The sequence below is a fragment of the Sorex araneus genome, chromosome 1, assembly GCF_027595985.1.
Source record: "Sorex araneus isolate mSorAra2 chromosome 1, mSorAra2.pri, whole genome shotgun sequence".
In the NCBI taxonomy this organism is placed as follows: domain Eukaryota; kingdom Metazoa; phylum Chordata; class Mammalia; order Eulipotyphla; family Soricidae; genus Sorex; species Sorex araneus.
Window position 1 is genome coordinate 135,383,890 of NC_073302.1, and position 27,322 is coordinate 135,411,211.

At 41.3% G+C, this 27,322-nt stretch overlaps 1 protein-coding gene across 2 annotated transcripts in view; it reads right to left on the minus strand.

The window, feature by feature from the left end:
* Positions 1-27,322, minus strand: part of ARL15 (ADP ribosylation factor like GTPase 15) — a 444,530-nt gene that overhangs the window by 268,968 nt on the left and 148,240 nt on the right. For both annotated transcript variants that reach the window (XM_004608526.2, XM_055121201.1), the window contains 2 exons: positions 24,791-24,935; positions 8,777-8,836 (listed from right to left, as the gene is read on the minus strand). In XM_004608526.2, coding sequence (XP_004608583.2) covers positions 8,777-8,836; positions 24,791-24,935 — 205 coding nt within the window. The remainder of the gene's footprint in view (positions 1-8,776; positions 8,837-24,790; positions 24,936-27,322) is intronic.

Sequence of the window (27,322 nt, forward strand, 5' to 3'; positions counted from 1 at the left end):
TGAGATTTTACTCTCCTCGGTGAAGCTCCTTTCTTCCTTGAAGTGTGCAACACACATGAACTCAGGCATTTACTGCTGTGCGGCTGGCTGATCCGGCTGACCGCACGCTCGTAGGTGTTCTCTGCAATGGGCCTGCTCAGGCGCCCGCGCTGTGCCCACCTGTGCCGAGGCTAGGCTTGAGGTCCCTCGCCACCTTCCCACTGGGAGGCATGTAGGAGAGGTCTAAAATGGTTTTCTACAGGCAAGAGGCCGTCCCCTGTAAAAGCAAGGATTCTACGCAACCTCTCTTGTGTCATAAAACAATCTGGCCATAAAACGTACTTCAATACACTTTATTAGCTTACATTGTCTTGATTTCTCCTGTCTCTGTGCTCTAGCCATTCTCTCAGTGCCAGTGACCACATTACATGCATAGGTATTTAGTGACACTGTTTTTTGTTTTTCCCAAATAGAACGTGATTGTGGGATGCAGAGGGAATGAGCATCACAGAGAACTTCGGGTAGGCATCAGATACTGGTCAAAGAGCTCACCTTGTCCCCACTAAATCTCAATATAAGATTTAATGAAAGGCGACTCTGAAACAGAAAAGCTTTGCTGTAGTGGGAGACACAGCTCGGCCGGGGCACAAACAAAGCAGACGCAAACGAAGCAGGCAGCAGTGGCCCTGCCATTGCCTGCCAACAAGTCTGTCTGGTACAGTTACTGGAAAAATTAAGAAACGCAAGTAACCTGGACAGATTAACAACCCCCAAAGACAACTCGCAGGATACAAAGAAACAGCACCTTTCACTAAGACGAGGCGTATTCCTCCAGGCAAACAAAGAAACAGGACAGAGTCAACATCTGTTTCATATAACAGCTTGGCTGCTGAAAGAAGCAACCTTTGAAAAAAAAAAATGGCTTAGCTGACAATCCTCAAAAATCATTCCATCACTATTGCTGGGGATCAACCAAAGGGGTAAATGATCCCAACTTGCACTTTCCACCCAACCCTCACCACCTTCTGCAAAAAAAGCAAAGCTGCCTTTTCTTTCTTTAGACAAAAAAGTGAAAAGTGTGCCCCGTCCCCCCAAAAAAAATCTTGAACTTTCCCTACACTTGACAACTACCAGCAATGAAGACAAGAAGAAAGGAAGGAAAGAAAAAAGGAAGGAAGCAAAGAAGGGAGGAATGGAGGAAGAAACGGAGCGAGGGAGAGAGAGGGAGGGCGGGTGGGAGGGAGGGAAGGAATTTCCCTGCTTCTTAGATTTCCTTTACTTTCCTCAACAGCAACTGGGAAGAAGAGACTGCCAGAGAGTATGGGAGGGTGAGCATCGTGGTCAGAGAGGGTGAGGCCACAATTTCACAGTCCCTGGCTAACAAGTTCGACGCACAAAGCAAGTCCTCTGACAAATTTCATCAAGGGTCCAGAATTCAGTGAAGGAGAGAGAGCTGGGATGCTGCCACCACTGTGAGGAGGACCACTGCTCTCAAGTCAAAACTCAGCTGCATCACTCCCCATGGTCACAGGATGGAAATACCGACACTAAAGAGAGAGGGAAAGCAGTTATGAGACACTACAGGAGAGATAATTTCAGAAGGGATATTTACCATTCACTCATGGACTGCCCCAAATATGCCAGGCAGATAACCGGAAGACACCAATGAGCTCCCTTGCTGTGACTCTGCAGTTTCATCGGGTATGATGCAATGAAGGCAAGGACCAGCAAGGCCGTGAGAGAGAAGAGGAGGACCCCCAAAGGAAAAATTAATGACTATGGGATGATTTCTATTTGTTTATAGAGAAGTGTGGGAAAGCTTTATGGAAAGGTATCGGTGGGGAGTAGGGGGATAAGGACTAGGGGAGTGAAAGTATAATTATAATAAAATCATAATTACAGGCAGAATATCCTGCCCCTGTGCCAGGCTGTCTTCACCGGGGCTCCCTGGGAGGGGGGCGGTTTGAGTTTCCTTCCCCGCCCCAAGCAGAATCCTGGCAGCCAAAAACCGTCAGAACCCAGCCACAGCCATGCTCAAGGCCACTCTCCACACACTTGAATGCGCCTCGTGCATGAAGGAACAGACAGAGGAACCCAGGTGTGCAGGACCTGGGGCTGAGATCTCCAAGACTGCTCAGATCGGGACTGGGACTCCTCCACCCAGATCCCCCGTTTTCCAGTAGCCTGGCAGTCACACCCACAAACTGCCCTCTTGCCATGTAAGCTCATCAACAGTCAAGATCCAGAGACTATAAAACAAAGCCCCTGGAAGAGAGCAACACAGTATTTCCAAATGCAGCTGCGCCACCTCTTATACTCTAGCCCACTGATGTACCTAAAGCAGCAACATGTGTTTGGTTTTAACATTCTTGCTTGGATTCTCTTATATACCAGCTTAAAGGGCCTCAGAATGAAATCAACAACCTTTACACACTTCCCTCTTATTGTGGTGGAAAGATGCTTGCTGGTTGGGTGGATGTTTGAATATTATCTGTAACGAACCATTGTGAATCACTTTATGAAAATAAAATGTATAAAAATCACAAAAATAAAATTAAAAAATTAAAAATAAATCATAATTACAATAAAAGCAGATTTTCCAAAAATGTTAGTTATGTGGGCTAGGCAATCTCTAGATACGTGACCTACATTAAGCAATTTAGTCCTCACAAGAATTATGGACATTGAAACTATTATGTCTACATTTTACAAGTAAGGAAATGGTGGACAGAATGGCTGGGCTTTAAAACTAGTCACAAGGAAAGAGGCATAGTCACTGAGAAATTCGTCTTTCTGGGGTCACTGCTAGGTGTCTTGCACAACATCCAGTGGAGTAAAATTAATCCACAGCATGTCCAGCAGACCAATTAAGTACAACCAAAAGAGAAAGGACATTGGATTCATTATGCAGGGGAAGAAGCTCACTAAGCATTATTACAGAATGGCCTGGAATAGGAACCAGCACTAACACTTGCTCAAAGGTATTTAAAACAACCTTTTCAGCAGCATAAGAGACTGATTTAGACATTTGTTCTAGATCTGTAGATAGGAAAACTTGGATTTAGGGGGCTGGAGTGATAGCACAGCGGGTAGGGCGTTTGCCTTGCACGCGGCCGACCCGGGTTCAAATCCCAGCATCCCATATGGTCCCCTGAGCACCGCCAGGGGTGATTCCTGAGTGCATGAGCCAGTAGTGACCCCTATGCATTGCTGGGTGTGGCCCAAAAAGCAAAAAGCAAAAAAAAAAAAAAAAGAAAACTTGGATTTAATCAAGGAGAGGGAGACATCAAGGACACAAGAGTCTTCCTACTGCCCATTTCCTACTGTGTACAAGGAATAGTGCTCACAGCGCACGACCCAAAGCAGCAGCAGACTCGAGACCGCTGCCTGTTGTCTAAGATAGAAACACTGCTTAAAGAACTGGAAGAAAAGGAAAAAAGATGGTGTGTGTGGTGACAAACCTAGAGAGCACGGCAAGTGGAGTTAAAACTAATTCATCAGGCCATCTTGAAGAAATCAGAAGAGGAAAAAGTGACATTAGTCAGAACCATAATTGATCTGCACTGAAAGGCCCTTAAGAGTGTGAGAGAGAGAGAAAAAATAAAAAACAAATGATGAAAGCGGCTGTAACAATTAGAGGCTAAGTCCTGAGCAGAGGTGTTCATGGGCTTCTATTGTTGCTATTTTTCAAATTTTACTTTTAGGGAAAACATCCTGCAGCGCTCATGGGGATACTCCCTGTCAGTGCTCTGGGTATTATCATGAAGTCCAACCTGGGGCTCCATCAGGCAAAGCATGCACTCCAGGGCTCTGCAATATCTCATGGGCCCAATGCGCACAATGCGCATGCTTTATCAATGCAGTATCACTGTATCACTGTATCAGTCATCCCGTTGCTCATCGATTTACTTGAGCAGGCATCAGTAACGTCTCCATTGTGAGACTTGTTGTTACTGTTTTTGGCATATTAAATACGCCATGGGGAGCTTGCCTGGCTCGGCCGTGCAGGCGGGATACTCTCGGTAGTTTGCTGGGCTCTCCGAGAGGGATGAAGGAATCGAACCTGGGTCAGTCACGTGCAAGATGAACGCCCTACCTGCTGTGCTATTGCTCCAGCCCATCAACGCAGTATTCATGAAAATAATGCCAACACCCAAAGAAAATGTATGCGTGGTAATTAAAAGCAGCAACAGATTATACACACAGATGAGATGCTTCACTGTACAACCCACTGGTAAGACCAACAGTTCACAATGAGTGCCACTTCCTCTTCCAAACAGCTCTGACCAAGGACTGGATCTCTGTACCTGAGCTTCTGTGTCTCACTGAGGGTCAGAGGACACCAGCTACTCTCTACATACAGGGCTGCAGTGATAAAAGAAGGGTGTGTGGGGAGAAAAGGGGGAGGGGGAACTCAAAAGAGAAAATATAAAGTTCCAATTTCACTGAGAAACAGGGACAATTAGTATAGCTGGGTGGGCATGTGTGAGGACCGGCTACTTAATCAAAAGCAGCAAAAAACAGAATTGGCCCATCACACTGCTAGGTTCCACCGATAAAGTCTACCTTGTGTCTTGCCTTACTTTGATCTTTTATTATTATTTCCCCCCTCTCCCTGCCCCATGTCACTGTTTTAGAAAAACTTGCAAATTCCAACCTTTTATTTTTTTTGGGGGGGCCAGAGTAATACGACAGTGGGTAAAGTTCTATTCCTGGCATCCCGAAAGGTCCCTGAGGCCATCAGGAGTAATCCCTGAGTCCAAACCAGGAGTAAGTCATAAGCACTGCTGGGTGTGACCCTCCCTACCAAAAAAAAAAAGAGAGAGAAGTCAAAATATGTATTTTCATGCATGTCTCTCTCCTGGGAAGCATGAGTTCCTAGAAGATATGAAATCTGTTAAAAATGTCTTATATTTCAAACCCCTGGAATCGTATTTCACACAGAATTGTGCTAGAATAACTCCATGGATGTTAGGGAAAGAGTGTAGGAGAAAAATCAACGTGAATGTGAATTACAAGATATTTTAATATGAACTACATTGTACATAGCTTTATGAAAGGGAAGCTAATAAGAAGGCAGAAGTATACATAATGTATATTCTACACAAAAATCATATCACCTATACACACACAAAACATCTATCAGTTGTAGTATTAAGACCCCCTCACATGATTTTCACTTAATTCAATTCCATTGAACAACATTGCTATGTTGTTCCATTCCTTTTCTTCATATATGATAATGAGTACAACTTTATGCCTCTTCCAATTCCAAAGAAGTGAGAAGTTTAGCTTAAGGATAGACAATGGGTTATGGGGAGTATCGCAAAGCAGTAGAGAAAGGAGTTAGCTGGGAGGAGGGAGGGGCTGTGATGACCTCCCGCATCGACACCACTAGGAGAGGGGACTCAGTAGCCCGTCCTGTGGCACAGTGCTGCACCTCAGTATCTACCTTTATCCTGGACTTTCATTTGTCTCTTGATTAGGGGGGTTTTCCTTGGAGCGACACTCTAACTGAAGTGAGCAACCCTCTGTTAGTAAATAAAGGTTTAATATCTTCATAGCATGGATCCTTAAATACTAAACTCATTCCTCTTATGATATACCCGCGTGCTCAGTCTTATCCCAACCAGAGAAGCTCGGCAAAAATCATGATCTCCTAGTGAAAGAAAGGAAGGAATGAGTAAATAAATAATCAGATGAAGACCTCTTTCCAGAACATGCCATACAAGATATGAAACGAGATGCTACTCAGAAAACTGCTTTCTCCTTGAAACCTAAAATTTGAAATTGAGGAGTAGAAGAGTCCACATTTAAGTTAGAAGGTTGCTCTTCACTATCACAGACAGACGTATCATTACCCTGGAACTAATGTACCCCTTGCACTCCCTTGAGTTCTATCTGTTGCCTATCTTCCTCATCCTCATCACAGAATTGACAAGAACTAAAATATCACCAACAAGCCCCTGGGATCCCCATCTCCATTGTAATTTCCACATCACCAATTGCCTAAGCTCAGATCTTTAAGCAAAATTAAAACTTTCTTGGGAACAAACTGGTTCCTGGCTTATACATCTGACATCCTCTAATTTATCTTCTATTGTTCTATATTTCAAGGCACAGAGTCAATGGCATAGAAGCAAGTCATTTAAAAAAAAGTCCCTGAAATATTCACCTTTTTCATTGGTCTAGAATTCTTCGCTATGTATATCAATCAACAAAATATAATAAAGAGCTTATAAAGAAATCAACTTTCTTACAACTGGAGATTATTTAATAGAATTTGTTCTCTAGTTCAGCAATTAAAATATTTATCAAGTACCAACCATATTTAAAAACCAATAGAATTCTCCTTCTCAGTGACTCCAATATCAAGATGAAATCACTGTATCACTGTCATCACTGTCATCACGTTGCTCATCGATTTGCTCAAGCGGGCACCAGTAACATCTCCATTGTGAGACTTGTTACTGTTTTTGGCATATTGAATACACCACGGGTAGCTTGCCAGGCTCTGCCGTGCGGGAGAGATACTCTCAGTGGTTTGCTGGGCTCTCCGAGAGGGACGAAGGAATCGAACCCAGATTGTCCGCACACAAGGCAAAAGCCCTACCTGCTATGCTATCGCTCCAGCCATCAAGATGAAATGGGCAGAATTATTCAGAATTGATAATTAGCATAAGATAATCTGCTCTACACTTAGCAGTAGTTTGTCATGAAGAATGTTCCATGTGAAGCTGAAAATGTCTATTTGGTTATAATGACAACAAAATGAGTAATTTTGAATCAGAAGTGTTTCTATGCATTTAGGCATAGTTGGTATATAGCATTATTAAAGTATTTAAAAGTATTTAGTTTTCTACATGTGCTTAAAACAAATAACTAGAAATTATAAAAATAAACTGTTAATTTCCTTAATTAAAAATACATAAAAATAAAACCAATAGAATTCTCAAATCACATATCTTGATTTCTTGAATTTTTATATATTCTTTGACTTGACAGAACTATTGAGAAGCAGTCAGCAAAAAATAAAAACAAAATAAGATTATAATGCTCAACCAAGAGATCAATCTTTTAAAAAATTTGAATGAATATTCTTACAAGTGCATTTAGGTCCTCTGATTTTTGAAAGCAAAATGAGAAAATCAAGTGACAAAGGAAAAACCAAAATTTGCAGTTGTTTTTAAAAACAACCACAGTTGTTTTTAAATATTAATGTAATAAAAGTAAAATGTAGCTGATACAACTGATGCACAAAAGTAAACTTGTGCTGGACATAGTTCTCTAAAATAAAGATCTGAAAGAATTGGTCAATACACTACATATAAAAATAAGAGAGCACAAACACTATCAAAATAGTATAAAGTATGTTTCAATCTTATCAAGCTAAAAATGGGTCATAGTTAGAATAAAGTTTTTTTTTTTCCAAAAGGCAAGGTCAATACCACAAAGTGATTAAAGAGATAAAAGAAAACCTTCTTCTAAGTCATTAAACTCACCAATATTATACTGAACTCTAGAGCACTTACCATTTTCCTGCACCATTAGAGAATTTAGTAGGTTCACTGAATTGACTGATTTCTTTGTTAACCTATTTACATGGGTTAAGACCCTGACTGACATAAAACACAACGCATAAATCCCAGACAGAGAGTGTAATGAAAGACGGAGTGATGTATAGTTTGGGGTACAGCCTATCCAATAAATGTGCTTGGCCAGCAAAGAACCCATTGGGAAAGATTTATTATCGGAACAAATACATCCTACAAAAGATCTAATACAATAAAACCTGCAACCTAACACAAACTACCTTAAAGTTCAATGTTTTGTGATATACAATTATAGACTATTTTTTCTTTGATTACATTAAAATTGTCTTGGTAATTTTTCATTCAAGAATAAATTTTTCTAAGACAGAAATAAGAGCATCTGGGGCTGGAGTGATAGCACAGCGGGTAGGGCGCTTGCCTTGCACGTGGCCAACCCGGGTTCGATTCCCAGCATCCCATATGGTCCCCTGAGAATTGCCACAAGCAGTTCCTGAGTGTAAAGCCAGGAGTAACCCTTGTGCATCGCCAGATGTGAACCAAAGAGGAAGAAAAAAAATAAGAGCATCATGTATAAGTGATATTAATATATCATTCTATAATTCCTACAAATGAAAACAAATTTATATTACTTAGAATTAATAGAACACATATAAAGAGAATAACGTATTTTGAAGAAGTACCTAATCTAGGACTGGAGCAATAGCACAGCGGGTAGGGCGTTTGCCTTGCACACGGCCAACCTGGGTTCAATTCTTCCGTCCCTCTCAGAGTATCCCGCCCGTACAGCAAGCAACTAATAGTATCCCGCCCGCACGGCAGAGCCTGGCAAGCTCCCCATGGCATATTCGATATGCCAAAAACAGTAACAAGTCTCACAATGGAGACGTTACCGGTGCCCACTCAAGCAAAATCGATGAGCAACGGGACAACAGTGCTACAACTGTGCTACATAATCTAGAAAAAGATAAAAATAAATAACCTAACAGAATAAAAAATTGTAATGGTTTAACTATTTGGCGTATTCAATATGCCAAAAACAGTAACAATAATGGGCCTCATTCCCCTGACCCTGAACACTACAGAGTTGAATGAGACATTATTGGTGCCCGCTCGAGCAAATCGATGAGCAACAGGATGACAGTGGTACAGTGATACAGTGATATGATGGCTTAACTGGAAATAATTTATTAGTACAAAATAATGAGAGCTAAAGCCAGTCTTTGGGTAGATTTTAAATAACGTACCTCCAAGTTCTTTCACATTCAAGATGGCATTCTGGAACGGCACAGCTTTTATACTAAAGCCTACAATGAAAAAATAAAAAAAATAAAGTATTAGCAACTTACCATTCAAAAATGCACAAAAGGTTCAAATCATCTTGTAAAAATGAATTGGATTTATTTTCACAATTCCAATTTATAATATACAGAAATAATTTCCAAGCTAAATAGCTTATACAAAATTTTAGCTGTTTTCAAAATACCACCTTATTCTCTAACATATGGTGTAACCTGGTAAATTTTATCAATTTTAAGAAGGATTTGGAAGTATAAAATTCAGAAGAAGTTAAATGTACCGGACTTATGAGTCTAATTATTGGTGAGGGATTTTTATTTTCCGGGGGGAGGTAGAGAGAGGGAGGAACAGATATTGATGTCCCTGGTAGTACTTGGGGATTTCTTCTGGTTCTATGCCAGGGGACTATATAGAGTGATGGGTATTGAACTGGAATTGGTCACATACAAGGCAAATGCCTTACCTATCTCTCAGGCCCTTCATTCTTTTCTTTTTTTTAAATTTTTATTAGTGAACCACCATGAGGTACAGTTACAAACTTATGGAACTTTCATGTCTGCATTTCGTTTATATCCCTCCACCAGTGCCCATTCTCCTCCACCAATGTTCCCAGTATCCCTCCCACCACCCCCAACCCAACCCACACCACCTTACCCTGCCTCTGCAGCAGGGCATTCCCTTTTGTTCTCTCTTCTGTTGGATGTTGTAGTTTGCAACAGAGGTATTGAGTGGCCATCATGTTCAGTCTATAGTCTACTTTCAGCACACAGCTTTCAACCCGAGTGGGTCCTCCCAACACTTTCTACTAGGTGTTCCCCTCTCTATCTCAGCTGCAGGCCCCTCATTCTTAAAGTAAATAAGCAAATGCTTTACCCACTATCTCTCAAGCCTCTCATTCTTAAAGTTAATTTCCATTTACCAACTTTGATATTAAAGAACCAAAATTAATTGGGGCCGAAAAGCTACGACAGCAGGTAGGACACTTGCCTTGCACATGACCAACCCCAGTTCAATTCCCCACATCTTATATGGCACCCAAAGCACCACCAGGAATGGTCCCTGAGTGCAAAGCCAGGACTAACCCAAGTATTTCTGGGTGTGGTGTAAAACAAAAAAAAACAAAATAAAACAAGAACTGAAGTTAAAAGTATGTTAGAGGGGTCAGAGAGATGGTACAGTGGGAAGGACTTTTGCCTTGCATGTAGCTGACCTGGAATCAATCCCCAGCTCTCCATCCGGTCCCCTGATCCCTGCCAAGAGTGATTCCTAAGCACAGATGCAGGAGTATGCCCTGAGCACCACTGGGCATGGTCCCAAAACAAACGAAAATAAATTTTAGAACTGTGCAGTATTTATGTCACTGTTTTCTTTAAGTACACACACATTTTCCTTTATAATATAATCATAATTATGCAAAGGCAATCATTTTATAATGCATGAACAAATTATTATAAAATATGTGCAGATTATAGTTTTATGACTGTTTTTAAGACAACTATTATCACTGAAGTCATGACTGACTTGAACATATCAGTTCATAGGTTTTAGCATGAAATTACATCAGAAATGAGTGTGCGCATACTCACATACTGGAAAGTATATACATTAAATAATTTTTAAAAGCACCATAGAAAAACTAGAACTAATTATTATTCCAAGAAGAACTGGGGAAATAGATGTCTCCATGAAAAATTCCTTCATTTCATATAGAAATGTCACCATATACAAATAAGTCTTTTGCAATCAAAACCCTTCTATCTTTTTGTTTTGTTTTGTTTTGTTTTTTTAAAGAAATATTTTATTGAACCACCGTGAAAACAAGAAAAAAAATACAAAGCTTTCAGGTTTAAGTCACAGTCAAATACTGATTAAACCACCATCCCTTCACCAGTGCAACCGTTCCACCACTAAGAACCCCAATACACCCCCCTCCCACCCCACCCCCCATCTAAGTACCTAATGATATTCCCATTATTCTCTATATATATTGAGTACATTTCATATTTCCATACAGAACTCACTATTGTTGATTGGAAATTTTCCCCAACAATCAGGCCTGCTGAATAAGCATCATCTAATAATTTCTCTTCCTTGGTAAAAGTGAAGACTGAGTTTTTTGGGTTTTGGGTTTCTAATATTTTAGCTCAGTTCACAGTCAAAATGCATGGCTGCAAGAATCTGCTCTGGTGCCAAAATGGGTTAGGAGACCTCAGGATCACAGTCAGTAGGCTCGGAGGCTCTGCTTCTCGTGCCGCGGCTCTTGGTTCATCTCTGGGCGGAAGGCACCTTCTATCTTTTTTAACTATGATTACTTTTGGGAAAAACCCAGCAATGCTCAGAGATTACTTGGGTTAAAAACTAAGAGTTATTCCAAGGCAGTGTTGAGTTGTCCATGGAGTGGGATCGAACTGGGTTGTCCACAGGCAAAGCATGCAATTCTAACCCGTTAAGTCACTGCCCTGGCCCTAAAAGGATTCTAATTTTTATTTTCCACTTTTTTGTTGTTTTGTTTTAGACTACACACAGTGGTACTCAGGGCTTACTTCAGGCTCTGCTCTTAGGAATCATTCCTGTTAGTGCACAGAACCCAAGTAGGCCGCATGCAAGGCCAGTATCCAATCACTGTATATTGCTTCAGCCCAGTATTCTAGTCTTTAAAACTTGGTTCATTCAGAAGTTCATCTAAATGATTAAGCATTATTGCCCCTGTAAGATTACAAGATAAATAAAACATAGTCCCTCTCTCACAAAATTATAGAAAAAAATAAAAGTGAAGATAAACACAAATAATTTTCCCTTGAAGCAGTTACAGTAAATGCCCAGAAAGGTGATACACACACACACACACACACACACACACACACACACACACACACACACACATCTGATGTGGAGTGCCAGACCAAAAGTATACTGGGTAGGGCACTTGCCTTACACACGGCAACCCTGGGTTTGGTCACTGGCATCCCATATTGTCTCCCAAGCATGCCAGGAGTAAGCTCTGAGCATATCCAGGTGTGTCCCCCAACCCCAACACCCACAAAAAAAAGAGGTCTGATTCGAATAAGAATAAATTTGGGGGGCCTGAATTTACTTTTGTTTATTGAAAAAAGAAAATCATTGTTGTCAGTATATGCATTTTTCGCTTGTTTTTGAGAAGAGGTTGGGGTCACACCCCATGGTAGTGTTTAGCAGCCTCCATGCATATGGGGTCTGCCACATGCAAGGCAAGTGTTTTAACCCCTGCAGTATCTCTCTACCAGTGTGCCTTTTTAAAAAAAATTCTACCCCTTTAGTATTCTCCCAGTGTAGTACATTGTCCTATGACTTAAACACTTTCTATATTTCCTTCATTTAAGGAACTGAGTATCACGAACTTAGTTAAAATAAGTAATGGCTGTGGTAATCCACTAGCATTTGTTTTTTGTCACCTATAAACATGGAAAACATGGTATCTAGTTCATATTCGTTGAGACAGGAGATAAAGTACAGGGATAAAACTCTTGCCTTACACATAGTTGACTCCAGCCCAATCCTCAGGCTCTCAAGTGGTCCCCCAAACTCTGCCCAGCATCACTTCTGAGCAGTGAGTCAGGGGTAAGCCCTGAGCAGAGCCAGGTGTGATTCCCAAACCAATTAATAAATATTTTTCTTAGTACCTGGTGCAGATAGCTATACAATAAATGATTTCTGGCACTCTTTCAATTGGTACCTTATTATTGATCATATAATCATTAATATACATATGTTCTATCTATTTAAATACATACGGATGCTTAAAAACAGATCTTTGGTACTCATTTGCTAATATCACTTATGAGGGCCAGACACAATAGTACAGCAGGTAGGGCACTTGCTTTGCACACAGTCAACCCAGCTTTGACACCCAGTACCCCGTAGGGTCCCCTGAGACTGACAGGAGTGATCCCTGAACACAGAGCTAAGAGTAAGTCCTGAGCACCAAGGGGTGTGACTCAAAACCTAAAAAAAAAAAAAAAAAAAAAACTTTAAATATATAAATCACCTAATTAAAAAGGTGGAGCTTATAAATGTTGCCACTGAATTAAGAAAATATTTGTTGTAGTGATGAAAATGTGCACAACTGAAATGTGCTATACATATGGCTAGAAGTGGGGATCTCTAAGAATTTTCCCCAATATATGCTTCCAATATGAGTTTTATGCAGGTTAACTCAGCAGGCACAGCATTATGCCTAATGATACATACGGCCACTGAATCTTAGTAAAATAGCAAGAGGAATGAAGAGGCAGCCCCATGCGGCTGAAACACTGGTAGGTACCTGAGTCTACAAGAAAACCTCTCCAGGTGTCTGGCCTCTGGGAAAATAAGGAAAGTTAGTGCCAATCACAATACTCCTGCTGGCACTCAAATTTGCCTGCAGGAAACTTGGATACTTGAATGCATCTACCTCCCTCACAGGGGTGTTATATGGATTAAAAGGCAATGATTGTGAAATCCTGAAACTGAAAGCCCCATGCAAATGCAAAACAGTCTATTAGTGGTTATGCTCAGTACAACTCAACTTTCCAGAAAAATGGGACAGGTCCCAACTATGAAAAAAAGAAATAGTTCTGGAGCACACCAAACGTTTAATCTGCTTTGATTCTTAAAAGCTGACAATACACAGGCACCCAAAGGGAATATCCTTCCAGAAACTGCCTCACCCACATGCAAAATAAAACATTTGATATTTATTAATCCAACAGGCAGATTATATCAGGTACTGTTCTTAATCCCTGCACAGACTACAAAAATAAAAGACTACAAAAATGCCATCGAATGTTCATGCTTTTCAAGTAACCTAACAATTAATTTACAGGTCTATAAATGCTTCTGCGAAATATTCATATATGTTTTATCTCCAAACATAACACAGGGGATGAAATGCATACTACAAAGGTATATACAGCCTTCCATTTTGCTGTCTTTATACTGTCTTCACAGTATAGCTGTGAAAATTAATGTCCAGAGAGTGAAGCCAACATAATCAGTTTAGAAAGAAAATGTATAAAAACTGTGGAAAAGAAACTTGTTTATCTTTCTCAAGTCATTTGAAATGTTTGCAAGGATAATAAATTAGTAATTAAAATTTAAAACCACCCTTTGGGTTCACCTATAGGACAACAAAGAAAGAAAACTTCATTTTATTCCTTTATATTGGACTGGGGACTGGAGCGATAGCACAGCGGGTAGGGTGTTTGCCTTGCAAGCGGCCAACCCGGGTTCGATTCCTCAGTCCCTCTCGGAGATCCCAGCAAGCTACTGAGAGTATCCTGCCCACACTGCAGAGCCTGAAAAGCTACCCATGGTGTATTCGATATGCCAAAAACAGTAACAACAAGTCTCACAATGGAGACGTTACTGGTGCCTGCTCAAGCAAATCGGTGAACAACAGTGGATTGGGAAATGTGAATGGGAGAATTAATATTATATGTAGTAGGGATACAAGGGTCAATAAAAGTCTCCAGATAGCATGGGTTCTAGATCAAAACCATCTGGGCTTACATTCTGGCTGTACCATTTATTAATTGTTCGACTTAAGATATGTATTTTCTCTTTGACTCAGTTTTCCCCCACATTAAATGAAAATAGACAATACTCAATACCATGAAATGCTGCCTTTGCTTTAAAAAGAAGAAAAATAAAGAAAACAAAAAGTCCAGCACATCAGTGGCTCACCAAATAACTACTGAATGCAATAAATTTTCTCACAGTCGAAACCATGTGTGACTTTGAGCTTTGCTCTATTATGGAAACAGTGGTTAAAAAAAAAATAAGCACTCTAATAGTAGCAATAAAAAACAAACATTAATTGAGGACTTCCAGAGACCAAATATTCGGAGTCTTCCTTAATACTTCCTATCCCATTTCACCACTAATGCCATCATTCCATCCACTAAGTGATTCTCAAATACATCCACTTCTTTCCATCCTCACTGTAGCACTCTGATCAAGTCACTATCACCACCACCAGCGCAATTGCTTTGGACAAGTCCAACAGTACCCCAGCACTCTGCATGGACTATGGCCTCCTCCGCCACATGCAGCATTCTCGGAAGTGATCTTCTAAAAAAGCACAGCTGTTCACATCTTGTCCCTCTGCTCACTCAGAGCAGTTTTAACAACCTAACCAAATCCCAGCAGATCTGGTTCCTCTCGCCTTCTCCAAGCTTACTTTGTACCATCTTCCCCTTCACCCACATTCTTCATTTCCCATAATAAACTATGTTCCCTCCATCCTATAAGTGGTCTTTGACCCTCTGGTAAACTCTTTATTCTTACATGGCATTTGTTTGGGGGGTTGGGGGGGTGGAGCAATAGCACAGTGGGTAGGACATTTGCCTTACACGTGGCCAATCCGGGTTCGATTCCTCTGTCCCTCTCAGAGAGCCTGGCAAGCTAATGAGAGTATCTCACCTGCATGGCAGAGCCTGGCAAGCTACCCATGGCGTATTCGATATGCCAAAAACAGTAACAACAAGTCTCATAAGGGAGACGTTACTGGTGCCCACTTGAGCAAATCGATGAGCAACAGGATAACAGTGATGCAGTGATTTGTTTGGGAAAGGCACCTCCTAAGCAGATCAATCAAAGCACTTCCGCTCCTTGAGCTGATTCCCCTGGCCTCTTTTAGGAATTGTTTTAACTTTACTTCTTTAGACAAGTTTTTCTCTGGTGTTCTTAAAATAGGTTGACTTTGGTGGTGCAAGAGGAAAAGGATCCATGTTCTTCCAGCACTCAAGAGTTGTCCAGTGTGACCTTCTTAGTTTTAATTACATGTGAGCTAGTCTGCAAGGATCTGTAACAAACAAATCGTGCAGTGCAATCAATATGCCAGTACCAGGCATGTATTAGGATCTCGATGGCTGTTGGAAGATCTATGCTACTATTAATACAGTCATGCACTGTCTAGTGACATGCTTTATATCTTGAGGTGCCATTCGGCAATTCCATTATTATGTGAATGTAGTAACGTATTCTTATGAAAACCTAGATGGGGTAGACTATCACACACCTGGGGTAACTATAGGGACCACCATCAAACATACAATCGTATACACAGTGTTTTGTCGACTAAGACATTTTATGGTTCTACTTCCTAATCTACCTGTTAAGAAAATCCTAACATCAATGCCAGCATTACATCCCAAAACGAAAGTGAAGTGCAGAGAAGCACTGAGTGCTGAGTGCTACAATCTAAATTTGAACCAGGAGCTGTCCCTGCAACTCTATACTATTCCTCCTCCAAATACAAACAACTGGATAAATTCATGGCATTTTATCCTGTTTTGAGCCTAAATACTGGCGGAGCTACTTAGGAAGCTAAACGCTCCCCATAAGTCCACTAATTTATTTTCCTTCCTATGTATAAATAATCCAACACAAAGAACCTAAACAATGTTCTCAGGTCTACACTGCATTGCCTTCTTTACTAATGGAATAAAAATTACGGCATGTCTTTAAAAAGGACATTTTTATAGCCCATTAGTAACAATACCAGGAAGTTGGGAGGGAAGAGAAGGAAAACCAGCTGCCTCGGCTCTGACAATATGCTCACTCTACCGCTAATTCAAAAAAATAAGTGTCCTCTGAATCTCAGTGTAAGGGTGTCCTCTGAATCGCAATACCTTAATGATACGACAAGAGCACTGTCTTCCGAGTCTAGGGATAGCCCTTATACTCACCAGACAAATTTTCCCCCCATTAACATGAAATTCCCCATCTGCAAATAAGAATGAACAAGATAGCTTCTTAGAATTTCCTCTAATGTTAGGATTCCTTGTTCACATGTAATAAGCAGTAACAGGGTGGGGGCAGGGGAGCAACATCTGAGTCAGTCATCAGTGGCCTTTAGCATTTGGCTCAAGGCCTCAGGGGTAGGTCTGCCCAGGCTCCATTCAAACAATCCCATGGCTGAACCCTAAGATGCTCTGTCATTTTTTCCTGGCCTATCTGAGCTACATTAGCAAGACTGAAACCTCCCCTAAGACTTAACCCCACTAAATTTTAGTAAATATATGACTTGGTAGATCTTTGGGGAAATAGTTGTTTGCATAGGCTTTCAAGTTTTTGGTTTTCAGTCCTTAAATCGACAAGACCTATGATATAAGGGAGCTGGTAGAAACCTTTGATGCAGGGACAGCATTCCTGGAATTGTAACAAGCTGAGTTTGGGGAGGAGGCTAGTTTATTTTTATTTTGTGTGGAACACATAAGTACTTTAGTTGGATCTACAGTACAAGCTCCTCCAAATAAATGAAATACATAGACAGCCCCCCCACGCCCCCCACACACAAATACTTGGTGTTTGCTAAGATTCCTGGTTCACTCTAAAACTGACTTAGACCTAGGGCATGATTAATGATTTATACCATGGTAATTTTCTGATGTTTGGACAATGTTCTTGTGAAATTCTTCTAAATAGAATTTCATAAAGGGAAATTTAATCTACTATTTAAAAACAAAAACAAAACAAACCCTCAACCCCCAGGGCCAGAGGGATTGTATAGCTGCTGGCCTTGCACACAACCGACCCAGGTACAATTCCTGGCACCACACATGGTCCCTGGGCCCCACCAGGAGGAATGTCTGGGTGAAGAGCCAGGAATAAGCCCTGAGCACCACTGAGCTCAGAAACTAAAAAGAGGACAAAAATCCTTATGCAGATACCAAAATTTGACTTTATTGTAACTTGTTCTCTGGTAGAATCAACACATTTGCAGCTAATATGTAATTTTAGAGGCTTATTCAAATATTTGAATATTCTAAACATTTAATGCCCTATTTAAATATAGAAAATTTACATTTCTATCATATTATCATGATCCTTTTCTATTTTAACCAACAGACTCATTATTTGAAAATTCCACTGTTGGTGGTAGCGGTGGTGGTTTTGGTTTCTGGGTCATAACCAGCTTTGCTGGGAGTTACTCCCAGTCATGCTGGGAAACTGTGTGGTACAAGACATCAAACTCAGGGGACGCTCATGCAGTATACATGTGCACTAGTTCCTTGAGCCATTGTCTTGGTTCCCCATTAGTTCAGTTTTTCAAGGGCAAAAATATATTACTTTTAGATATTTTAAGTCTTTTTTTCAATTCCAAGTGTTTGGCTTTTTTCTAGGCTATTCTCCACTCCTAAGGCTTTAGAGTCCAATCCTTTGGCTTAAAATCACTGTCACTGTCATCCCGTTGCTCATCGATTTGCTCGAGCAGGCACCAGTAATGTCTCCATTTTGAGACTTGTTGTTACTGTTTTTAGCATATTGAATATGCCACGGGTAGCTTGCCAGGCTCTGCCGTGCGGGCAAGATACTCTCGGGAGCTTGCCGGGTTCTCCAGAGAGGTAGAGGGATCGAACCCAGGTTGGCTGCATGCAAGGCAAACGCCCTACCACTGTGCTATTGCTCCAGCCCTGGCTTAAAATAAATAAATTAGTTAATTAATAAATAAATAAACAAACAAAAAACAATAAATAAATATTTGTGAAATAAATTAACCTTTTTTTTTTTTTTTTTTGCTTTTTGGGTCACACCTGGTGATGCACAGGGGTCACTCCTGGCTCTGCACTCAGGAATCACCCCTGGTGGTGCTCAGGGGACCATATGGGATGCTGGGAATCGAACCCGGGTCGGCCGAATGCAAGGCAAATGCCCTACCCGCTGTGCTATCACTCCAGCCCCAAGAAATGAACTTTTTTTAACAATAAATTTCTTGTACATATACAATCAAGGAATTCACTTGAAAGAATTCACCTTTTTTTTTCCTAAAAGTACAAGCTATTCAGTATTTCTTACTCTACCAATAAAACCCTGTTTAATAGTGGTTTTCTTAGCCCTATAGCTTCATTCATTTAAATATGACAAAGGTTAAAAGGTAGTTGAAGTTAATATGTCAATAAAGTTTGCATTTCCTTTCATTGTGAAAAAAAAAAAAAGGCAGACATTCTTGCCTTGCTGAAAAACCACGGACAGACTTGGGGCGTGTGCCAGCAGTGCCCATGGTTTAATCCCAGCTTTATGCTCAGGGATGACTCCTAGTGGTGCTGGGTGACCATATGTGATGCCAGGGATGAAACCAGGGTCAGCTACATGCCTTAGCCCTCATACTATCTCTCTGGACCCCAAGATTTCTCACGTTGGGAGATTATTGGTCAAATACCAAAGCTCTAGGCTTATTTACTCCTCATTCTATGTTCACAGACTACTTCTGGCAGTGCTAGGGGACCATCCATATCGCTAGAATTTAAACTGAGAGCAGCCATGTGTAAGCCAAGCACCTTAATCGCTATACAATCTCTCTGGTCCAAATATTTCACTCTTAACTGCCTTCATTTTATCAAAGCATTAAAGAAAAATAAAAGAATGAACATTTGCACATCAGCCATATACATATAGATTATTAATTTGCACATGTTCTTAATTAAAAACACTGCTTTGCCTAGATAAATTTTAAAAGTAAAGGTAAATTTTATTTTTCCTCACGAAGAGGTTGTATATATTTTACAATCTATAATCATTTCACTTGAGGTACCACATTTAATTTACAAACTCCTTGCTATATATACACCATGTTTAAACTTGCTTTGGTTATATAAAATGTTGCAACAAATCACTTTGTGTTTGCAGTTTCTTAAAAGCTGCGTGCTTAAAATATATCATGAGTACATTACTAGATCAAGGGAAGTGAATATTTTTGAAAACCTTGACATGCACAAACCATTGCTTACCAAGAAGTAGCCCACCCATCTCAGACCACCAATCGTGCTCATGCACACCAATGTCACCACATTCCCATGACCACAGAGCATGTTTTAGTAAGCTAAAGTGTAAAATTAACATTTCTTGCTTATTCTCTACTAAAGCTGAACTTCTGGTACAGTGGTGCCTTTTCCATTTATTTGTTTGCCATTCACTCTTTTTAACAAATGACCTTTGTGGGCTTAACGTTATTAATTAGATTCTAAATAATATAAAGAAATGGTTTGCACGGTCTAAGTGGGAAAGCCATAAATTCTGATGTGAAACCAATATTTCTCACAGCACGGTTTCTTCTTACATTTGTATTATAAATGAGAGCTTGTGACTGAACTCCCGGCTTTTATAGAGCTGAGACTCAGATCCTTTCCATCCTGAATGATCCTTAGACCCTCAGGATGAGGATCTCCTACCTCCCATACTGCATTTCACGTGCACAAAATAACTCCCTGACTTCCTCATTTCTTCTCCTTGTTATCTACCCTTTACCTTCTATTTTAGAAACTTGCTTCTATATATTTTGTTCTTACACAGATGTTAGCTACCAAAAAATAACAAGGTAGTAATTGAACACGTGCTAAAGCCTTTCTCATGTGCTGATGGCACTGTCGGTCTGCTGGTCACTGATAGCATTCTGCTTGGCTCTTCTCTGCTGATTACCCTCCAGCTCTCCTGTCAGCATCTACTTGCTTCTCTGATCACTGGTGCATACACACTTATATCCTCACACCAGGCCACTCTTATTTCACTCCAAATTACCTTGAATTCATCATATGAAACCCAGAGTTATTAAGAAAAGTCTTCTCCCCACCATTTTTGTACACACTTTTTCTTCCTTCTCATGTAAGCTTTTGTTTCTCTTTTCAGTGCTACCAAAGGCAATCTTTTTCCCTTATAATGTTTTTTTAGGTGACTTTTTAGGGGGTATGGCCTCCTAGTGGTACTCAGGGTTGCTCCCAGTGATACTTAGGAGAACATGTGGTACCAGGGAACAAACCAGTGCCTCCTGTATACAGGACAAGCACCGTCAAAGAGAAATAGTCTTTGAGCTAGTTTTCTGGCCCCCTTATAATGTTTTTATATTATTTTGCCCTTGCTACTTCTCATTAACTTGCTACTTAAAGTTCTGACCTCTGCTTATATATGAACCTATGCATTTCCACCTGCCAACTTCCACAGAGTTTGTTCATCTATCTAGATGAATTCAATACTTGGCTAATGTTTATCAACTGCACCCTATTGCTACTTTACTAGATAACACTCTTCAAACTAATTACTATAGGAACGGGACCACTATGACAAAGAGAGTTGGAAATGATCACTTTGGATAAGAACTGGGTGCTAAAATAGGTAAAGAAACAAACATGATAACCTCTCAGTATCTGTATTGCAAACCATAATGCCCAAAAGGAGACAGAGAGTGAGCAAGTGAGAGAGAGAGAGAGAGAGAGAGAGAGAGAGAGAGAGAGAGAGAGAGAGAGAGAGAGAGAGAGAGAGAGAGAGAGAGAGAAGTAAAGTGCCTGCCATAGAGACAGGCTATGGGGAGGGTGGCAGGAGGGAAACTGGGGCACTGGTGGTGGGAAATACACACTGGTAAAGGGATGGGTGCTGGAACGCTGGATGACTGAAACCCAACCATAAGCAGCTTTGTAACTCTGTATGTCACGGTGATTTAAATTTAAAAAAAAAAAAAAACTGTCCTCCAGTTCTCAAGTTTCAGATCTAGAAAACTGTGGCACTGTTGTCCCATTGTTCGCTGATTTGCTCATGCGGGCCACCAGTAACGTCTCCATTGTGAAACTTGTTGTTACTGTTTTTGGCATATCGAATATGCCACGGGTCGCTTGCCAAGATCTGCCATGCAGGCGGGATACTCTCGGTAGTTTGCCAGGCTCTCCGAGAGGGAAAAAGAAATTGAACCTGGGTCGGCCACGTGCAAGGCAAACGCCCTACCCGCTATGCTATGGCTCCAGCCCATCTCCAAAACTAGCTGTTCAAATTCACTAGCAGAGATGTTGGGCCATACTTGGGCATGCTCAGGGCTACTCCTGGATCTGTGCTCAGGTGTAACCCCTGGCAGTGCTCTGAGTTATATGGTGCCAGGAAATCAAACCTAGGTGAACAGTATGCAAGGAAAATGCTTTAACCCTGTATTATCTTTCTGGCCTGACAGTGGTAAATTCTATTAAATGTTTTATACAAAGGACTCTATCATTGACAATAATAGTTTTACCTCTTTCCAGACTTTAAAGTCTCTTAGTTTCATTTCTTTTCTTTTTGCCTGCTGTACTTGGTAAGATCTTAACAACAATGTTGAACAGAAGTGGTAAGAATAGACATCCATGTCTCCTTTCTGATTTCACTGGGAAATAATTCTGTCTTTCACAAATAAGTAGGACAGTAACTATAAAGCTTTTTCATAGATTCTCTTTAATGGCTAAAGAAATTCCCCTCTGTACCTATTCTTTTAGGAGTTAAAATGAGAAGTTTTGTTTGTTCTGGGGATGATCACAATTTTGTTTTTCTTTTTTTAGTTTTTTAAAATTTACTTATTTTTATTTTTTTTTTCTTTTGGGGTCACACCTAGCGATGCACAGGGGTTATTCTTGGCTCCTGCACTCAGGAATTACTCCGAGCTGTGCTCGGGGGACCATATGGGATGCTGGGAATCGAACCTGGGTTGGCTGCGTGCAAGGCAAACGCCCTACCCACTGTGCTATTGCTCCAGCCCCCATTTTTATATTATAAAATTGACTTTTTTGTTGGTTTGTTTTTTGGGGGGGGGCCACATCCAACTATGCTTAGGACTTACTTCTGTCTCTGTGCTCAAGGATCACTCCTGGTGGGCTTGGTGGATCATCTGGGGTGCAGGGGGATCAAACTCAGTTCAGCTGCATGCAAGCCAAATGCTACAGTGATAACACCTACAGTACTATCACTCTAGGCCCGCCAAAACTGACTTTTCAATTAAACTGATTTCTGAATCAACCCCGCATTCCTAGGTCATGACAGAGTATCCAATTAATAATACACTATTTTGAGATTTGTCGTATTTTTATTTTATTTTTTATGTCAATATTGTAAGAAATAGTTATGTAGATATTCTGTAATATTTTGTCAGGTTTTGCTATCAGTTTAATATTGATCTTGCAGAGAAAGCTGTGAAGATTTCCCTTCTGTTCAATTATGTAGAAAACTCTATAGGACCTGCATCATTTCTTCCATAAACTTTTTAAAAGACTTCACCCGTGAAGCATACCAAACTTTGAATTATCTTTTTATGAGCTATTATTTCCATTTATTTAACAGAAATAGATCTGTGAGGGCTTTCTATTTCATCTTGAATGAGCATTCTTTAGTGCTTTAACTTTCAAAGAAAACTGTCAGATTGACTGGCAAAAGTTGTTCCAAATTATTTTACTAGCTTTAAATATTTATATTGATATAACTACTCTCATTCCAGAAAATGTTAACATCTTTTTGACATATTTCCTGATCAGTTTAGCTAGAATTTTATTGATCTCCACAAAAAACTGCCTTCTGTTTCACTGATTTTTCGCTATTGTTTCTCTATTTCATTGAGTCCCACTTTGATCTTTATTGTCTTCTTCTGCTTACTGTGGGTTTAATACATTCTTCACTTTTAGTTCTTTGAGGTGGAAGCTGAGGTCATTGATTTGAAGTCCTTTTCTCTAATACAAGAGCTTAGTGTTAGAAAAGTTACTTAAAGTCCCACTTTAGAGGGGTCCTTCTAATTCTGATGCACTGTAATTTCATTCAATGTAAAATGCTTTATAGTTTCCCTTTTCATTTCTTCTTTAATCCATGGTTGCTCAGTAGTAATTTAGTTTCCAAGTGTTTGGGGATTCTTTTCCCCCAGACATCTTTCTGCTATTGATTTATAATTAAATTCCATTGTGGTCTGAAAATATACTTAGCATGATTCGAATTATTCTAAATGTATTGAGACTTGCTTTATATCCTCTAATATGGTCTAACTGGGTAAGAGAATGTCCTCTGCTGTTGTTGGCAAAGTGTCTTATAAATGTTAATCAGGTCAAGTTAGCGGACAGTGCTGCTCAAGCCGATTTTATCGTGAACAAGTTCCTTACACATGCCCTATCAAAAACTGCGAAGAGGGATTGGAGAGAATGTTCTAAGGGCTGAAATGCATGATTTGCCTGGCTGGGGGCAAGTTCAGTTTCTGACACTACATGGTACTCCAAGCATGCAGGAAGTTATCCCTGAACAGTAAACCAGGAGTAGCTCCTGCACACTACTGGGTGTAGCCCCCAAACAAGCAAACAAAAAATTAAGACGTTATTATTGAACTCTGACTATGATTGTGGGTATACCTATTTCCCATGGCATCTTGTCAGGTTTTCACTTTGTATAATTTAAAGTCATTAAGAACATAAATGCTTAGCATTGGCATGTTGATGAAATGACCCCTTCCTTGATCATTTCGATGCCAACTTTACCTCCAATATTAGACGCAGCTCTAAAATGAACCTTGTCAGATATTAATATAGTCACGTCAATCTTTTCTGGACTACTAATAGCATGGAGTATCTGTGCCATGAGTCTCTATTTTTTCTCACATCTGTGAAAACCAAAACATCTAGAGGTGTTGCCAAATGTCCTCTTGGGAGCCAAACATCAGGACTGAGAGCCATTGCCTGGCCCGAGCTTTCGCAGCCACCTCAGAAAGCAGCAGGGTGACTCCAAGCAGGATTCCCACACCAGCTATTCTCTGGGTGGAAATGCTCAGGGATGTTTGCCTGGCCCCCTTCTCTGGATCATAGGAAGCAGGACTTGAGGGGCCACCCATGGGAGAAGAGAGGAGTCCATTTTATGACAGTACTAGGTAAGGTTGTAGGATTCGGGGTAACTTCATGTCAAGATGTTCCTGAGCTTGACTTAGTAGCACTGAAATGACCGACAGGGCTCTGCCAGTGGTGCAGCAACTGAAGACCACTGAACAACTCCAAGTCGATTTTGAAAGACTGAAAAGTCCCAAGTAAAAGCAACTGAATGAAGCACTCATCACTAGTAGAAGAGAAGGGTGGAGAGCTGGGCAGAGGCTGGGAGGTTGGGGTGTCAGTTGGGGCTCCAAATAGCATCAGGGAAGCACAGATCTTGCGCAAGAGGAAGGGTTCAGGATGGGGCCCCGGGAGCGTGCATACCTGTGGTCGACACAACGTTGTCCGGGCTTTCGCTGCAGAGCTTTGACAACAGGCTGGTCTTGCCCGAGCCAGTGAGGCCTATGCAGACCAGGTCATATTCTGGTCGGGCAGGCGGTGGTCCCTTGCAGCAGAGTGCTCTAAAACACTGTTGAGAGAGAGGAAAACAGAGTTCCATGAAATAAGACAGAGATGCAAAGCTCTGGAACATTTAAACCACAACAACCAAACTTAAAAATGTGCTGGTCAAGAGGAAGGCTTGGTGTGGGGGGGGGGGAGGGGGGAGGGGAAGGGGGAGGGCACCTGAGGACACTGGTGGAGGGAAGTTGAGGCTGGTGGTGGGGCTGGCACTGGAAAACAGTATGCCTAAAACTCAACTATGAATACCATTGCAAACCATGGTGTCTTGATTAAAACTTTAAATAAATAAATAAATAAATAAAACCTCTGAGGGATTAAGAAGTAACGGAATAACCTATACATCCTACAAAAGACAAAGAATAGTAGGGGTTACACTTACAGAGTGATCAGTGCACTCTCCAGGAAGGAGATATGTGGGTATTTATTTTATTGCACTTCACTTCATTGTGCTCTGAAGATACTGAATTTTGGGGTTGGGTTTGGTTTTGCTTTGGGGTCACGGCTAGCAGTACTCAAGACTTACTCCTGGCGGTTCTTGAGGGACTGTATGCCAGGGGTGGGCCTCATGTAAGGCATGTGGATCCAGCCCCAGATAATGTGTTTTTGTGTATTTTTTTTTTAAATAAACTAAAGGTTATGGCAACCCATCCCTGAGCGACTCTGTCAGTATCTTCACATTGCACATGCTCACTTGAGACCTGTGGGTCACACTGCATGAGGCTAGACACCTTTTCTCAGACATAAAGCGACCATATACTTAACAGAGAGTACAGCGTGATTCACCTCCGTGGGAAAGCAAACACTTCATCTGACTTGCTGTGGCTCGGTATTTCCTTCAGTGGGTCTCTCACTTTACCACATGCGACAGAACAGCTCTGAGCTTTGTCTGTACCCGGGTACCACAACTCCCCGCTGGCTGCCCCAGGCAGAGTGTGACTTCATGGCTGCTCTCCTGCCCCCCAAATACACAACTGGACTCTTCAGACAAACGTCCTTGGACTCCCCCACAAAAAGCAGCAGTCTGCATGACAGCTGGTCCGTTCCCTGAAATCTCAATGTCCAAGCATCAGAGAAAGCAGGGGAGTGGATCCAGGGTAGAGAACATGAAAGGAGCGGATGAGCACCACGCACGGTCCCTGCCCGGGAGTCTGGATCAGCAGGAAAAGGAGGGCGTAAACCACACCGCGATGTCCGGGTGAGAGCTGGAAACTGGGATCAGTCCTGGCATCTCAGAACTTTCTCTCATGGAAGGAAAATTGTTGTCCTGAGAGAACACGTACTTAAGGTAGAGGTGAAGGGTCTCTCAATACCTGCAAATAGCGGGTTAGGAAACATCCCAATCTCTCTGCCTCCATTTCTATATGATAAAACGTATCATAAAATAAACAGCAAAATGCTACTGACTGGAGAAGCTGAGTGAAGAGCCTGTAAGGAAATTCCCTACACCAGCCTGATAACTCTTTCACTACCTCAAAATAAAAATACTAAAAAAAAAAAAATCACTGGACTTTGGTATCTATTCCAGCCCTCTTGATGCTTCTAATTCAGTTTCTGGGACTGACCTCAACACTTTGTTACAGAGTATGTGCAGGATCCTAAGTTCCCCCAAAAGACAAAGGCACTGGAGAAACTGAAAATCACCCATGCTGCCTTTGATCTTTCTAAGTGCCATCCACTTACTACAGGAAGTGATATGGGCCAATTCATAGAATCCGAAATGTAGTGGTGCTGATGAATTCAAGAGAGAAAGAGGGGGTGGGAGGCAGACAGACCAAGGACTTCTAGGTCATCTTAGAGACCCTAGAGAAGAGACTGGGCTCCTTCTTCACACCCATTGGCTGCACAACTCTGATAAATCAAGCTTGATGATTCCTCTCCCTCACTTTTCCTACTGAATTAGTAAGTCCAGTCCTGATGACCTCTGAAATAGCTCGAAACCTGTCTAGCTTTCTGCAGGCCGGGTCACCATCCCCGGAGCACCATGGATTCCCTTCCACAGAACCCAGTACATTAATTCCTGCCCTCTCTGCTCTCCGTGGGGCGGCCTTTCTGATTGTTCATGCCAATGCTGAAATCTACTCAGATCCCATTAGTCAATTTCCCACCGCTCTTGGGGTACAAACACTCTTCATAGTCTGCAAGGCCCTCCATGACCCCTTCCACAAACCACAGGCCTTTCACCCCTACCCGGACCCCTCTTCCTCCTCATCTCCCCCTCTCTCCTCTGGCCATAAGAACCCTCTCGCACCTCAAGGCACCAAGCATCCTCTTTTCCCCCAACTCCCAGCCTGGCTAAATCCTCATCAGTTTGGGGGTTTCAAATTGAGCATCCCTTCCTCAGGGCCGCCTGCTCTGGTCATAAGACTATGCTAGCAATTTGAGTCAAGCTCTTAC